This window comes from Sorex fumeus, unplaced genomic scaffold, assembly GCF_029834395.1.
Source record: "Sorex fumeus unplaced genomic scaffold, SorFum_2.1 ptg000014l, whole genome shotgun sequence".
Taxonomy (NCBI): Eukaryota; Metazoa; Chordata; class Mammalia; order Eulipotyphla; family Soricidae; genus Sorex; species Sorex fumeus.
The window spans coordinates 27,614,280-27,631,186 of NW_026606071.1; the positions used below are offsets into that span (position 1 = coordinate 27,614,280).

The 16,907-nt window shown below is 37.7% G+C and overlaps 1 protein-coding gene across 3 annotated transcripts in view; it reads left to right on the forward strand.

Moving 5' to 3' along the window:
- The window catches only part of UNC80 (unc-80 homolog, NALCN channel complex subunit), a 255,397-nt gene that overhangs the window by 171,495 nt on the left and 66,995 nt on the right, over positions 1–16,907 (forward strand). For all 3 annotated transcript variants that reach the window (XM_056111839.1, XM_056111840.1, XM_056111841.1), the window contains exons 36-43: positions 1,010–1,110; positions 2,598–2,684; positions 7,178–7,361; positions 9,263–9,357; positions 11,303–11,392; positions 12,088–12,189; positions 14,024–14,204; positions 15,447–15,715. In XM_056111839.1, the coding sequence (XP_055967814.1) occupies positions 1,010–1,110; positions 2,598–2,684; positions 7,178–7,361; positions 9,263–9,357; positions 11,303–11,392; positions 12,088–12,189; positions 14,024–14,204; positions 15,447–15,715 (1,109 nt within the window). The remainder of the gene's footprint in view (positions 1–1,009; positions 1,111–2,597; positions 2,685–7,177; positions 7,362–9,262; positions 9,358–11,302; positions 11,393–12,087; positions 12,190–14,023; positions 14,205–15,446; positions 15,716–16,907) is intronic.

The window sequence follows — 16,907 nt, forward strand, 5'->3', positions numbered from 1 at the left end:
AGAAATGTTTCCAGACAGCAACCCAACAGCAATGAAATAGCAGTTCTGTTTTATAATTTTCTACCACTGATAATGTCAGGGTATTAGCACAAAGTACATGCTTTTATTTCACAAAATGTATGCTTTTATTCCTAGGTATACAACATACCGGATTGAAATATGTATATGTGAAAAATGGCTAGCATCATAAATGTAGATAATATTCATCACTATACACTGTAACAGTACTTTTTTTGAAAGGGAGAGGCACACCTGACATTGCTCAGATATTACTCCTGGCTCTGTAGTCAAGGGTCACTCCTGGCAAATCAAGGGTCCACATGGCCTTCCAGAAATTGAATCCAGGTCTGTCATATGCGAGTCAAGAGCCCAGTATGCTGTACCCTCCAACCCTGTAACAATATTGCTTTAATACTGAGAATTTTAAAGATCTATTATCTTACGCACTTCTTAAGTACTATAATGGAGTTTCGTAAATGGTAACCAACCATGTTGTACATCAAAACTCAAGGATTTATTTATCACTGAAAAGTAAATGTCATTTGTCATTTTTAACTATTTTCATTCATTCTTCCCACTCTCTCTCACACACAAAACCTGACTATTCTTTGTACCTGAGTTCATGTTGTTTTAGATTCCACTTAGTGGAATGAAGTGAGATCATACAGATTTTGTCTTTGACTTAGCACAGTGCCCCCTAAAGTCAGCTCATATAATCTGTCATATATACCAGAATTTATAATGTCTATTATATTTCACAAATATAATCTCTATAAAGGAAATGCCAATACCCAAAGACCATACTTTGATGCCATTATCTTTTCTTGGTAAGTGAAAATATTCAGAAATAATAAAAGAACAAATACCTTTCAGTGGGAAAAATGGCCCAGAGAACTTTCTAATGATAAAAATTTTAAATTTATTGAATTTTAATAAGTTATTTGAGTAAATTATTTAATAGTTTTGTGTTTATTTAACACACATGTTCACTTTCCTTTCTCTTCTAAAGTGAGTGCTGTGGCCCAGCAAGTTCTGTGGAATTGTCTAATTGAAGATCCATCTACAGTTCTTCGGCATTTCCTGGAAAAACTAACCATCAGCAATAGACAAGTATATTTCTCTTTCTTTATAGTTTATCTCTGTGGCTATGTGCAGGAACACTGTTCTAAGCATGGTATTTTGCTGTGCATGCTGATAGTACCTCATATAGTTACACAGAAATGAGAGCAATATTACACTTCCCTTGTGCTTTTGGATTTCTCCGTTAAATATGGTTTCCACATATGTCTGCTACATTGCTAGTGATGACCTTACTGAAAGGTCCTTGGTCTTTTAATCCAAGATTTGATTTAGAAAAATGTTGGTATTAGGTGTTTTCATTGATTTTCCCATTGTTTGGCAGTCTGTGGTTCAGATAGGATTATTAAAAAATATTTTTTAGGGGCCGGAGTGATTGTACAGTGGATAGGGCATTTGCCTTGCATGCAGCCAACCTGGGTTCAATTCCTGGCATCTCAGATGGTCCCCCAACCACCACCAGGAGTAATCCCTGAGTATAGAGCTAGGAGTAGCCCCAGAGCATCTCTGGGTATGACCCAAAAAGCAAAATATATACATATATATATTTTTTTATTTTGATTCATCAAAAATTTTAATATACTATACCATCCTTTAAGAAAATTATTCAAATAAAGCTGAGCTTCTTTGTGTCCAGGGTTGTAGCTCAGTGATAGAGCACATGGTTTACATATATGAAGGCCAGGGTTTGAGCCCTGGTACTCCAATGACAGACACTAAAATAAAACTAAGAGAAAAAAATATTTTTGAGAAAAAAATATTTTTGAGTGATTCCCAAATACATATATGATTAAGTTATATGTTAACTTCAATGTTATAGTATTAGTTGTTTTGATATTTAATTTTGAAAGGTAAGGTAAATAACAAAGAGATTATTTTATCCTTCCTTAGACCAGTTTTATTTCTTTTCTTTTTTTTTTTTTTTTTTTTGGTCTCACTGCTGATGCTCAGGGGCTACTCCTGATGCTGGACTCAGGAATTACTCCTGGCAATGCTCAGAGGACCATATTGGATGCCAGATATCGAACCCAGGTCAACCGCATGCAAGGAAAAATTCTTATCCACTGTACTCCAGCCACAGTTTTATTTCTTTAACTTGAAAGTCAGAAAGCAAAGCTATAAAGTTCTAGATATAGTTTGTGTGATGATTTCTTAATATCCATCCTTCTAACAGGTCTGGCATACCTGGAAGCCATGACGAGCTATAAAGTCAACTAGATATACAGATTTCTTTTGACTTACCATGAATATGCAGATATCACTTAAGTTTTTTTATCTTAAAAAAGTCTTACTTTTCTTGTTCATATGCTCAGTGATTTCATGTTAGCTCCTAGGTAAAGTCATTATAGTTATTTAAAAACTCTCTATCAAATCAGTATCACATAAGCTATATTAAAATGCCAAACATGGTGAAAATCAACATGTGGGCAAGAGTAAGAAAATGCCTCCTGCTTGCAAGAAGTTAATTTTACTTCCTACAACTTGGCAGCTGATGAGATGCAGAAATTCTGTTCTTTCAGGATGAATTGATGTACATGCTGCGCAAACTTCTCTTGAATATTGGAGACTTTCCTGCTCAAACATCTCACATCCTTTTCAACTACTTGGTGAGTTTCAGTTTCCGGAAGGTTATAAATGTTCATTTCAAATGTAGAAGTCACGTAGGAAATGTTTAAAAATAATTTCCCTTTAATTGTGTAATAATATAAATCATGTTCAGCAAGATTCACCACTGTTTGAGAAAACTTCTCCTGGCGCAGCCAGGAGAAGTTATGTGGTTAACCCTCAACAAATTTCATTTTCTCTCTGTCTTCTCTTGTGTGATTTCCTCATGTTGGTTCTAATTTGGTTTGCTTTTGTTTTTGCTGGGGGAAGGAAATCTTGTGATGGAGTCTGGGGACCATTCCTAGAGATAAGATATCTCCCTGTCCCCTGGATTTCTATTTTCAATTTTGATTTTGAGAAAAGATATCATATTTAGTTACTTTTCACATCTCTTATATCACTGGTTTAAACACACAGTAAATATTGTTGTATATGAAAACAACTTGTGATTGTTTATCTATGCTTTGAATTATCATAACAGCTTTTACTAAATCCTCCAGAATCTCCCAATCTCTTTATATTCTCCTCCTTATGATATAAATGAATATCTGTTTTTGGAATGTTTGGCATGATAACTGTTCTTTCACATTGTATCTTAATCTAGGCAGACAGATGGCCAGATGAATTTCTATGTGAAAATAATTTCTTTATTCCTTACTGTCTTCTAGTACTAAGGAAATAAAAGAGTTAACTATATGAAGCTATAACAAGATGATAAATTTAACTTACACTACAACTTTCATGTGCAATGAATATTTGTAACTCCTTTATCTTCTCTGTGATTGCTTTGGTTTTCTTAATGAGAACTCACCTGCACATTTTCATAGGAAAAAAATATAAAAAAAAGTAGTAGTACCTCTGAGTGGTGTTGGATCTCTTCACTCAAAATGTTGAGTGTCTAGGCATGCTCCCTTCCAACTGTTTTTATCTTTAATATTATGTGACATCAGAGAGAAAAAATACTCACGATTCAGTATTTTGTGCTTACTCTTGGTTTTCCCTTTATGAGACAATGCTCTTTCTCTGGTTGGTGGAAACTGGAAGTCATGGATGATTTAACTCAGGGCTTATTCAAGGGCTCAATATACCTCAGCTCTTCCTTGAGGATAGACCCCTCTGAGTTCCAGATATCTTCCAATATGACCCTAGTTTAAATCAGAGCTTTGTTTCTCAACCTTTATTCAAATGTGGCTCTCCTCTGACCTTGTTTCCCTCATGTGGCACCCCTGTCCAACTAACTCCCTCGTCTTATGTTTTCTCCCCTATTTTCACTTAAAAAAATTTTTTTTAATTTTTTTATTAGTAAAACACCATGAGGTACAGTTATAGACTTATACATTTTTGTGCTTGGGTTTCAGTTATACAATGATCAAGTACCCATCCCTCCACCAGTGCCCATCCTCCACCACCACGGGTCCCAGCATCCCTCCCACCCCACATTCCCCCCATCCCACCCTGCCTCTGTGGCAGGGCATTCCCCCTTGCTCTCTCTCTCTCTTCTTTTGGGTACTGTGTTTTGCAAAAGAGACATTGAGTGGCAATCATGTTTGGTCTATAGACTACTTTTAGCATGCTTCTCCCACCCTGGGAGGGTCCTCACAACTCCCTTTATTTGGTGCTCTCTTCTCTATCTGAGATTCCTTTTCACCTAGCATGATTTTTTTTAACGAAACACCATAAGGTACAGTTGTAGACTTACGAATTTTTGTGCTTGGGTTTCAGTTATACAATGATCCAGTACCCATCCATCCACCAGTGCCCATTCTCCACCACCAATGATCCCAGTATCCCTCCCACCTACCCCCATCCCCCCAATCCCATCTCACCTCTGTGGCAGGGCATTCCATTTTGTTCTCTTTCTCCTTTTGGGTGCTGAGGTTTGCAAAAGAGGCATTGAGTGGCAATCATGTTTGGTCGATAGTCTACTTTGAGCATGCACCTCCCATCCTGGGAGAATCCTCCCAACACCCTTTCTTTGGTGCTTCCTTCTCTATCTGAGCTGCCTTTTCCCCTACCATGTGCAGCTGGCCTCATTGCAGCACAGTTTACAATAGCCAGAATCTGGAAAAAAACCTGGGTTCCCAAGAACAGATGACTGGTTAAAGGAACTTTGGTACATCTACACAATGGAGTACTATGTAGCTGTTAGAAAAGATGAAGTCATGAAATTTACATACAAGTGGTACTACATGGAAAGTACCATGCTAAGGAAAATGAGTCAGAATGAGAGGAACTGACGAAAGAATGCATTCATTTGGGGAACATAAAGTAACAAAATAGGAGACTAACACCCAAGAATAGTCGAGATAAGTACCAGGAAGTTATTTACACATTTTTTAACCTGTGACTCCCTTAGAATATCTTGAGGGCCCCCTAGAGGCTGTATGGTCCCCATATGAGAAATACTGTGTGAGAAATCCTACTGACACATCCATGTAATTCCACCTGAAATGAACTCCAGTCAATTATCTATTGCTTCTTGGTCTTGTTTGCCCTGCATAAAGACCAAAGGCAGTTAGCAAAGTCAAATATCAAGGCAACCTTCAGTCTGTGCAAGTGCCTTGCCAACTTTATGTTTCATCATTCAGTTTGGTATTGAAAGATGGTGAGGTGTTTATAGACACCCAGAAACTGGACACAAGAACCCCTGTAGTGTTACCTTCACTTGCCTAAACCTGCCCATATTTCTAGGTCACTGTACAAGGGAAATGCTTACCATTGCTTTCTTCTGACTTTGCGCTTTGAAATAAGATGGATATTCCATTTCCCTTCTTTCATACTTGCCTATCTATTCCAAGTAAGGCATACCAGCTGGGTTAATTGAGTGAACAGAGGAGTAACACTTTGCTCTTATTGTATAGTCTTATTTTGTATGCATGTTAATTTCTGGTTTTGTGTTGATATTCAAATTCTAATGTTTCCCAAATCCCAAAAAATGGTGAACTTGTATTCAGGTTATTGTATTCAGAATGGAAAACAATGAGGTCTAGCGAATTTCTGTTTTCCTTATCATACAGGGTTTTTTTCTTGATGCATATAACAGATATGCATGGTAATGTTGAGAATACTTATATATCTCTTTCAGACTGTTTTAGCAACACTTAAATTCACTATTTAGCTTGACACAGTGATCATCAACCCGAGACACAAGCATGGTGATATGTGGAAATTTTCAAAGAGATTTGGTGACCAAATAGTTGTTAGGATTATTATTTTAATGTGAAAGATGATTTATTTTGTTTCTTTTTCAAAAATCTTTGTCTTAAGATCTATTTTTAATCGTTCTACTGTAAGCATTAACAGAATTTAAATTATTTACTTATATAACAAATATATTTCATTTGTAATTACTATTACCATTTTGTTGTTTATGTAGACCTCATTTTTGCTTATTATAGTTTTAATTTTGTTTTTTAGCTATTTACAATAATGTTAAAGTATATGGTAGCAATATAAAAATTACCTTATGCCCCCCCACTCCCCCACACACACACTAAAGTACCCACTGTCTTCCCCCAGTATCTTAATGTCTCTTCTAGTCTCTTCTCCTCTTGCATACTCCTACTACCTGGACCAGAGAGACAGTAAAAGAGTTAAGATGCTTGCAGACTTAGGTTTGATCCCCAGCATCACAAAAAGTACTCTGAGCACCTCCAAGTGATTCCTGAGTACAGATTCAGGAGTAAGCCCTGAATACCACTAGATGTGGCTCAAAAAACTAGACAAATAGGGGCTGGAGAGATAGCACAGCAGGCAACGTGTTTGCCTTGCATGTGGCCGACTCGGGTTCTATTCCCAGCATCCCATATGGTCCCCTGAACACTGCCAGGAGTGACTCCTGAGTGCAGAGCCAAGAATAACCCCTGTGTATTGCTGGGTGTGACCCCCCTCCAAAAAAAACTAGACAAATAAATAAATAAATTTGAACTTAACAAGAAAAAGATGCTTTGATTTAGACTCTTAGATATAAAATAAGCTGTACGTAGTGTAAATCTCTCTCTCTCTCTCTCTCTCTCTCTCTCTCTCTCTCTCTCTCACACACACACACACACACACACACACATATGCACACACACACCAAAGAAGAAAAAAAACACCTAACTTTGGGAGTCCCAAGTACCTGAGCTACCAAGTGACCTGAAGACTAGAAAAAATGCTTTCCTATTTGTCTCTGAAGAAGTAGCCATTTTAGTGAAACAGAAAATGTCTGGCAATCCTTCTTCAGTTTCCCATTTATGCTGGTTATTGACATTGAGAGTGTTAAGGAAGCATTTGAAAGGAAGAATATAAAACCTGAAAGAATGTTTTATTTAGAAAGTAAGAAAAATTGTAAGAAAGAAAGATAGAAAGAAAGAGAGAGGGGAAGGAAGGAAGGAAGGAAGGAAGGAAGGAAGGAAGGAAGGAAGGAAGGAAGGAAGGAAGGAAGGAGAGAGAAGAAAATTCTAATATGAGCTCAGGCTTGTTGCGACTTTGTGAATTTCCTCCTGTTTTTTAGGTGGGATTGATCATGTACTTCGTTCGAACCCCTTGTGAATGGGGGATGGATGCCATTTCAGCCACCCTGACATTCCTCTGGGAGGTGGTGGGTTATGTGGAGGGTCTGTTCTTCAAGGATCTGAAGCAGACAATGAAGAAAGAGCAATGTGAGGTCAAGCTCCTGGTGACCGCATCCATGCCAGGTAATGGCTGCGTTTGAATAACATAATGTTTTGTTCTGTTTTTAAGATGGCAAATGACCCTTTTAAAGGCCAAGTGGCTCTCTCCCTCATGAGAAATTTTTCAGTGCTCTGACCTTAGGATTGAGTATTTCAAAGAATTTTTGTTTAATATTATCTGAAAAGAAAAAAAAACACAATAGATCCTTTAAAAGTGAGCAAAGGCCAGATGAAAGAGAGATCAGAACTAAGATCAATGTGAACTGAATCCTTGAAGGCCTGCCAAGGTGGGAGATTTGTTTAAGTCTATCGCGGAGGGCCAGTTAAACTGAAAGCCTTTTTGAATGAATCTTTGGCATGCAGAGAGAATAATATTGTTTGCATGGCACAGACCCCAGAACTTTGTAAATTCAATGAGAGATGGCTTTATGACAAAATTGAGAAAGGAAAAAGCAACAAGAAAGAGAATCACAAAAAGAACATGAGGTATGATGTAAATTTTAGATACAGTTCTTTTTCTCTTTGGATAGCTGTTTTTCTTTAGGATAAAGATTTTTGCCAAGCTTTTATCCTTCTGCCATGACTAAGATAATAGGAGATGATACATTCTTGAAACAAAGAGAAAGACAAAAATTACATGTAGATAATTATTCTGGTTTTGGCAACAAAAAAAAGGTTGCATTAGAATCACAACACTGTCATTTATTAGCCATATAATTAGTATTAGCTTTGAAAAGGGTGATCATTTTTCAAGCTTTCTCTACTCATTTATAAAATAGGGATATAACTTGTACTTTACAATTGTGATGAATGAGTTTAGGTATGTAAAATAAATGGAATTAATAATAGTTTGTAGCCTGTAGCCTTAAGATCTCTGGTAAACAGCCAATAAATAATATTTGGAGAGTTATATATTTATATGTCTTATACATTACCCAACAAAATGATCAGTTTTATCATAACAAAGAAACTTTCGTTGTCATTTGCACACTTAAAAATAATTCATTAAACATCAAGGTAGGGACTGGAGTGATATGACAGAGAGTAGGGCATTTGCCTTGCATATGGTCAACCTGGGTTTGATATCCAGCACCTCATACAGTCCCCCGAGACCACTAAGAGTGATTCCCTGAGATAGAGATAGGAGTGAGACTTGAGTACCACCTGGTATGGCCCCAAAACCCTACCCCCCAATAATCAAGATTTTGCATAACTTGCACATGCATATGTAATTGCAAATTAAATAGATGTTATTACTTCACTGCCCAAGTAGAAATTTTAAAAAAACTGTAAATGTAAAATACAGCTCAGGAAGTTGTTTTAATTTTACTCATATTTCTCTTGATATTTTCTCAACTATTTTTCTTTTCATGTTTTGTATTTTAAAAAGGGTATATTTATCTGTTGCAGTGCCCAAAATTTAAATTCTGATTTGCTCACTGAATAATTATGTACCTTTAACTACATTATTTATAAACTATTAACAGTTATTACTTATATAAATAAGTTCTTTATTTTCTCATTTCTAAGATTAAAAAAAATATTGCCCTTGTAATTGGATTGCTGTGGAATTTAAGTATCTTATACAATGTGCATGTAAATTATTGGCAACTCCATAAGTGATTATAATTGTTTTTAGTAATAAATCCACATATTTAAAAATATGTTTAACTCAAACATGGTATAACTGATACAATACATCTTTCACATTAACTACAAAATAATAGCAGTAAAAGGGATGTTGCTAATAGTAAAGCACTTGCCTTAAATGTATGAGACATGTCAATTCCCAGCACTGCAAATAAGTGAATAATTAAACATATAAATAAATAAATTTCAGGATATTGATAATATGTTATTGTTTTATGATTGAAATCTAAAGATTCCTATAAAAGTTAGTTTCCTTTTACTTTTACCTTCCATAGGTACCAAAACCTTAGTAGTTCACGGACAGAATGAATGTGACATCCCAACCCAGTTACCAGTTCATGAAGATACTCAGTTTGAAGCCCTGTTAAAGGTACGTGACCTCTGACAAGATTGATAATTGGCCCCTTCGCTGAATATTTTTGGAGTAAATGACCTTTATCTCTCTTAAAACAAAGAGGTACATTTGTTTATTTCTGTAATCAGTCCCACTATTATGTATTTCCTCTTTTCCTTGCATAATTTTCCTAACACTAACTGACATTTTAGCTCTGCACAAGAGTAGGCAAAATTATTCAAGCTCTGTCTCAGCTTTAGGAGGTGGCAACTCTGATGTGTATTCCTAACTCTTTCAATACTGTTAATATTTTTGTTGTTATATTTGTTTTGAGACATGCCCAGCAGTACTCGTCTTTACACTTGTAATACTGAGGTAGCCTGGCTTTGCACACTGAGAGCTCTGGGGGAAAATCTAGCTGTTAGCTCATTATCCTTGCCAGAGAACATTTTAGGTGGAATCTAATTGATTCAAGATTAACTTTCTACTAATCTTGAAATTATTAGAAAAGCTAAAACTGTAAACTTTAAAATAAATGAATGTGTCAAGAAAGTATTTTTGATGGTTACTACAATTTTCGGGTCGGCCATGTTGGCTGCGTGCAAGGCAAACGCCCTACCCGCTGTGCTATCGCTCCAGCCCTGGCAAGCTACCAAGAGTATTCAATATGCCAAACACAGTAACAAGAAGTCTCACAATGGAGACGTCACTGGGCCCTCTCAAGCAAATCGATGAACAATGGGAGGACAGTGACAGTGGACAGTGACTACAATTTTCACCCCTCAAAATAAAATGCAATCCATAGACACATGTGTCTGTACTTTTTAAAATGTACTTTTTAAAAGTAAAGTATAAAGTAAACTAATACAATGATTTTCTTCTTATATGGTGTTCATATTTTTTGGTAGTCTGATTTTCTAGAATAAAGTTCTGGACCCAAATGTTTGACCTTTTTAAATTTGTATTTTCTTTTTTTAGTAGAAAGTGGACTAAGCCTCAATTAGGCTTCACTCAGGCATCTTCTAAGAATTTAGAAAGCCCAGTGAAGCAAAACTCCAGAATCAATCCATTCCATTTCACATGGAAACGGTGGGACACATGAGGGCAGATAGTGAATTTTAATCCGGTTCCCCTACAATGCAGAGAATCTAAATAAAATTGCAGAATTTCTAGTCATAATTTTTTCTTCTATAGAACTGTATACTAATGGTAATTATGTATATACATGAAAATCACTGTCATTGTCACTGTCACTGTCCTCCTGTTGTTCATCGATTTGCTAGAGCGGGTCCAGTAACATTGTGAGACTTGTTACTGTTTGGCATATCGAATACGTCACGGGTAGCTTTCCAGGCTTTGCCATGCAGGCGTGATACTCTCGGTGGCTTGCCAGGCTCATTCCATTTAAAATACGGTGTTTAATAAGGAATACATTGCAGTTTATATTGTTCTTTATATTGGTACTAAAAATGCTTCCCTTCACAAATTGGAAGCAGTAGATGTCACTGTATTTCCACAGTTCAGCAGTCTGAATTAAAATTGCACATTTTTGGAGAGTTTCTATGGTATTATCAGGGTTTATTATGTTATTCTTATGGATAACTATGTGAGTATGTTTAAATTTATGTAAAATCAGACCAATTTATGTAGAGATCAGACCAATACTCAGCAGGTAGGATATTAGCCTTGGCATGAAGCCAACCCAGATACAATCCCCAACACCCCATATGGTCACCGAAGTACAGCCAGAGCGATCCCTGAGTGCAGAGCCAAGAGTAAACTTTGAGCAGCACTAGATATGACTCAAAACACCCAGAAAAGTAAATATACACATACTTATATACATATACAATGAGTATAAGATATAAATACATGATACTTTAAACTCCTTGTAAGTCTGTTTGTTTTTATATTTGTATCATCTAGTTTGCTTCTTGGGACATGTCATCAATAAATATTGATTGTTTTCTTATTGTTCTAGGAGTGCCTGGAGTTTTTTAATATACCAGAATCTCAGTCTACCCATTACTTTCTCATGGATAAACGATGGAATCTGATCCACTACAATAAGGTAAGGCTGCAATAATGACCTCATGTCCTTTCTGAGGACAACTTGAACCCCCTAAAGCATTTAGGAACTAAAAGTATGGAACTTTAGGTCAAATATCTAATTGTCTGTAATGTAGCTGTAAATAAGTCACTTTACCTTTGTAACTTTGTTTTCTTTTATGAACATCGAAGGGGATAATATTATCCAGCATAAAATAATTATAATAGTTAAAGGGGGGAAAGTCAAGCAGTTAGTTACTCATTGTAACTGCATCAAGATGAAAATTTAAATTGCCCATGTTAATTTCCCTGTACCTCTTTAGACCTCTACTGCAGTTCTGCTTCACCTTTCTGTTATTTAAAGTATGACCAGGTGATCTCTAATGAGTCAAAGGACAACTCAGATAAAATACTGACACACTTACTGTGATCCTGTAAGATGTCGTTTGGCAAATTGCTTTTAGATTTTTCACTCCTGGCATAGCTCCCTACCGTTTTGAAAGAGGTCTCACCTAGGCAGTTTGAAGTTTTACCAAGAAGTGGGGCTTATCTTCCTTAAGACTTTGTAAAATCATGGGGCATATAATAACAGCAGATGTGAAAACCATTCAGAAATACGTGATTGTTTTGCACTTGAGTAAAAATGAAATGAGGTTAAGAAAAATGTAATCATTTGAATCTTTGTTTTATTTCCCTCTTTGTGTAACCCCACCAAAGACGTTTGTTCGGGATATTTACCCTTTCCGAAGGTCAGTATCTCCACAGCTGAATCTCGTACATATGCATCCCGAGAAGGGCCAGGAGCTTATTCAGAAACAGGTACTGAACCACTTGTGATTGATGGGATGGATTCCCCATGGTGCTGGGATAGACAATCTAGAATGTGTTGCCAATTCTGTGATTCTGTGACCCTTTTGATCCTCTCTACAGCAAATGAATGGGCCCTGATCATTGGATAGTGCCCCCATAGTCATGTTAACTAAGTTTTAGAAATTGGAATGTAATGTAAATATCTTAAGAAACTTGGATAATGCTTGGATTCGCTGATGAGTCTAAACAACAGAAATCTTCTAATTTATACTTATCTACTAGTTCAACTTTGATTTTCATTTTAAATTTTGTAAAAGTACATATAATAAGCTAGTAGATGATTTTCCTAAAAGTTTAGACTAGCTGGGAAAAAAACCTAGCAGGCATTAATTAATACAGAAAGCCTGAAAAAAGCACTGCTAAAGTCTTCAGACTTGAACTTCATTCCAGCTTTACCACTGACCAGTGAGTTGACCTTGGTGTGAACAAAAGTCTTTCAAACCAAGAGGAAACATAACTAAATAGTTATACTAAGACTTAATATTGAAGAACAGAATCATTCTCTATGTTGGTGATTTGCCAACATCTCAAACCTGAGATATATAATCTTGGCTCTCCTCTGGAGAAGCCTATGTTCTCTTTTGAATATGTAACTCTTTTCTCTAAATAATACTAAGTTGCTTTTTTAAAAGTTGGCAAAGAGGGGTGGGAAAAACTTAACAAGCAAAGTAATATCTGATGACAAATCAGACATTGAGCTTAAGGAAATCCAATAATTTGCACAAAGGACATAAGTATGAAAATAAATGGACCAAACACTCCTGAAATTTATATGGAACAATAAGCCCCCACGAATAGCTAAAGCAATTCTTGGGAAAAAGAAAATGGGAGGAATCAACCTCCCTAACTTCAAACTCTACTACAAAGCAGTAATAATTAAAACAGCATGGTACTGGAACAAAGGGAGAGCTGTAGACCAATGGAACAGGGTTGAATATACTGACATCTCCCCCAAAGCATATGACCATCTAATCTTCAATAAGGGGACAAGAAAAGTGAAGTGGAGCAAGGAAAGCCTCTTTGCTTTTTTAAAACTTTTCTTTTCTCTTTTCTTTCTTTTCTCTTTCATCCTTTCTTTCTTTCTTTCTTTTTCATATGGAGCACTTCATTTTTTGTTCCATCCTTTGACAGGGACCATGTTACTCATCTTAGTGTTGTTTCAGTCTTAGTACATATGCTGCAAACAGTTTGTTGACTTCTTAGTCATCATTTCCAATACATTCATTGTCAACATATTATGAAATAAGAAGGATTCCAGAAAAGTAACTGCCATGCCATTTAAATTTAGTGCTAAGAAGTGCCAGTTAAATTCCATCAGTTTTGGTACCCCAGTCAGATTTTTCCCAGTTTCCATTTCACTCATTTATAATAGACAATCCCAGAACTGATAGGAAACAAAGCAACAGTGGAAATGGTAAAAGTAATTAGAACTGATAAACTGGTTCCCTTTTGGAGATGATCATCCAAGTTCTGACATCCAAACAAATAGGCTCTATGTAATATTAAACTATTCCTAAGAAAGCCTTCTTTGTGTTCCTGCAGTCTGCAAAGTCTATCAGAAACCCTTTCTTCTTTAAGAGCAATCCATAGTGGGGAGTGAAAAGAAATTAAGTGTTGTTTGCTCCATGTGGTAAAAACCCTCATTTTACTCCTTTCCTTAATTTTTTAATCAGCTTTTTGCAATAACAGATTTTTTCCCTTTCTTTCTATTTTTTTAAACTCATTGTACTTTTAGAATTGCTAATTCTGCTTTTCCTCTACTCCCACTTTTCTCTTCGGTTAGGTGTTCACTCGGAAGCTGGAGGAAGTAGGACGTGTTTTGTTTCTCATTTCCCTTACCCAGAAGATCCCCACAGCCCACAAACAGTCCCATGTCTCCATGCTCCAGGAAGACCTCCTCCGGCTGCCTTCCTTCCCACGAAGTGCAATTGATGCTGAATTTTCACTCTTCAGTGATCCTCAAGGTATCAGGAAAGAAGCATTTCCTCTTGAGTTTCTTCTCAGGTTTATATTTGTCCTCAACAAGGCCAGGGGTGGGGGGTAAGGATACTATCCTTCAGCAGCAGTGTCTAAGTCAGAATTACTCCAGCCAGAATATACCTTAAAATCACCCATGGAATCTGATAAAACACAGATTGCTGCCCACTCCTCCCTGAATTTCTGATTCAGAAATTTTGAAATGGGACATGGAACCCTGGAACTTGCATTTCTCAAAAGTTCCCAGGTGATATTGATGCTGTGAACCCTGACATAGAGGCTCATAGACAATTCAAAGAAGTATTGTGGAGTTGTGAGGTGAAAACTTGGCCAAGTGAATAATAAGTCAATAATTTATATGAATTTCAAGAAGAGACAAAGGTCATTTAGAGAGCGAGAAATCAGATTAGCAGTTACATCTGATTTGAGGGCATAAATTACCTGGAATGGGTCATACAGGAACATTTTGAAGTAGTGAAAGCGATTTATATATTGACTGGGTGTTAATAACATGAATTTGTGGGGTTTTTTTCTCAAAACTCATAAAATTCTGTATTGAAGAAATGTATCTGAAGTGAGAAAGAGACATAGAGAGACAAAAATGAACAGGCCCATTTTGAAACCTTGCTCTGTTACTCACTCATTTAGGGAAATTTCTTCACCATCATGAGGTTTTTAAGCAATAGTGGGACAAGTTCTAGTCAGACCAGGAGTTCAAAAACCAAAAACTAGTCCCAGCCCTGTCATTTTCTTGCTGAAGTGACTTTGTGTGTTTTTTATTTGGGGGCCAAACCTGACAGTGCTCCTGGAGTTACTCCTGGTTTGGGACTCAGAAATAAACCTGGCAAACTTGGGAACCAACGCTGTGGGGTCTCAGGGATCAAAACCAGGTGCACTGCATATAAGACAAGCATCCCACCTCTTGTGCTATCTCCCCAGCCTCCTGAAATGACTGAATTTTAAGATGCATTCAGGAACAACACGCTGTAAATGCCTGCCTAGTCTTGCCCACAGAGTGAAATCAAAGAGGTGTTGATGACAGTTCTTTGGGGACTAGGAAGCATTATACTCAGGCCAGCAGTATTGTTCTGGAAAGCATTTCCACAGTGGATGTTTATCCCCCAGAGTTGGAACAAATGCAAACCAGCCGTGCCCGTGGGTTTGAGCGCCCTCCCACACGGATGGGATCCCAGGAGTAATTCTTTCCCTGCCATTTGATGTCCTCACAGCTGGAAAGGAGCTGTTTGGCCTTGATACTCTTCAGAAAAGCTTGTGGATTCAACTCCTTGAGGAGATGTTCCTGGGCATGCCGAGCGAGTTTCCCTGGGGAGATGAAATCATGCTCTTCCTCAACGTTTTTAATGGGGCTCTGATCCTGCACCCCGAAGACAGTGCCCTGCTCAGACAGTATGCTGCCACGGTCATCAACAGTGCTGTGCACTTCAACCACCTCTTCTCTCTCAGTGGCTACCAGTGGATTCTCCCCACCATGTTGCAGGTGCCCTGTCTCTTCAGGCCCCATCACCCTGTGAATCTGGGGACTGCTCTATTGGAGCTCCACAGGGTTTATAGCAAGACTTTTGGAAGGCTGTGGTATTTGTGTGTGTGTGTGTGTGTGTGTGTGTGTGTGTGTGTGTATCTGTGTGTGTGCGTGCGCGCATGTGCAATGGAATACACAAATGACATCCCCCTAGAAATTGCCACGAGGTCACAATAGAGTCCAGGCTATTCTGTGATCTCCCCAGACCTGGTATATGCTGTTTCCTTTTCTTCCAGACTAGTGGTGTCTGGAACCGTAATCCTCAGCCATCAACCAGGAATCTGTCAGAAATGTCTCTTCTTGGGCTCCATCCCACACTAACTGAAAGAGAAATTCTAGGCTTTCTAGGGTTTCTTTAGAGCTTAAGAATATTTGAGGGGCTGGAGTGATAACACAGCAGGTAGGGTGTTTGCCTTGCACACGGCCAACCTGGGTTGGATTCGCAGCATCCCATATGGTCCCCTGAGCACCACCAGGAGTAATTCCTGAGTGCAGAGCCAGGAGTAACCCCTGAGCATCGCCGGGTATGACCCAAAAAGAAAAAAAAAAAGAATATGTACTTGAATAAGCCCTTCTGATGGCTCTGGTACCCTTGCCAATTTGAGAAGCATTGCTCTCTTTAGCCAAAAATATAAGGGTTCAGAGGATACTTTTTTTTTCATGTAGAGTCTATCTGAATGGAACTTTTCATTACCATTAAACTTTGCATGAAGATATTGGAGGAGGTACATTTATCAGGAGCGATAGCACAGCGGTAGGGCGTTCGCCTTACAAGTGGCCAACATGGCCGACCCGAGTTCGATTCCTCCGCCCCTCTCGGAGAGCCCGGCAAGCTACCGAGAGTATTCGATATGCCAGACACAGTAACAACAAAGTCTCCAATGGAGACGTTACTGGGCCCGCTCGAGCAAATCGACGATCAACGGGAGGGCCTTTACCTTTTTCCATTTACTCATACCTGTTTGGCTGCAATTAAGAATAGAGAATAAAGTTCGGACAGGGGCTGCGGCTCCTCCTACCTCTTTGTTTTTATAAAATTTTTAATCAAAATTATGAAAGTAACATGTGCATGCAAGGTGAAGTTTGCCCAGCTTACAGGGGAAACAATTTTTAATAATAATATCCTGCTTCTAATTAATTGGTATTTTCT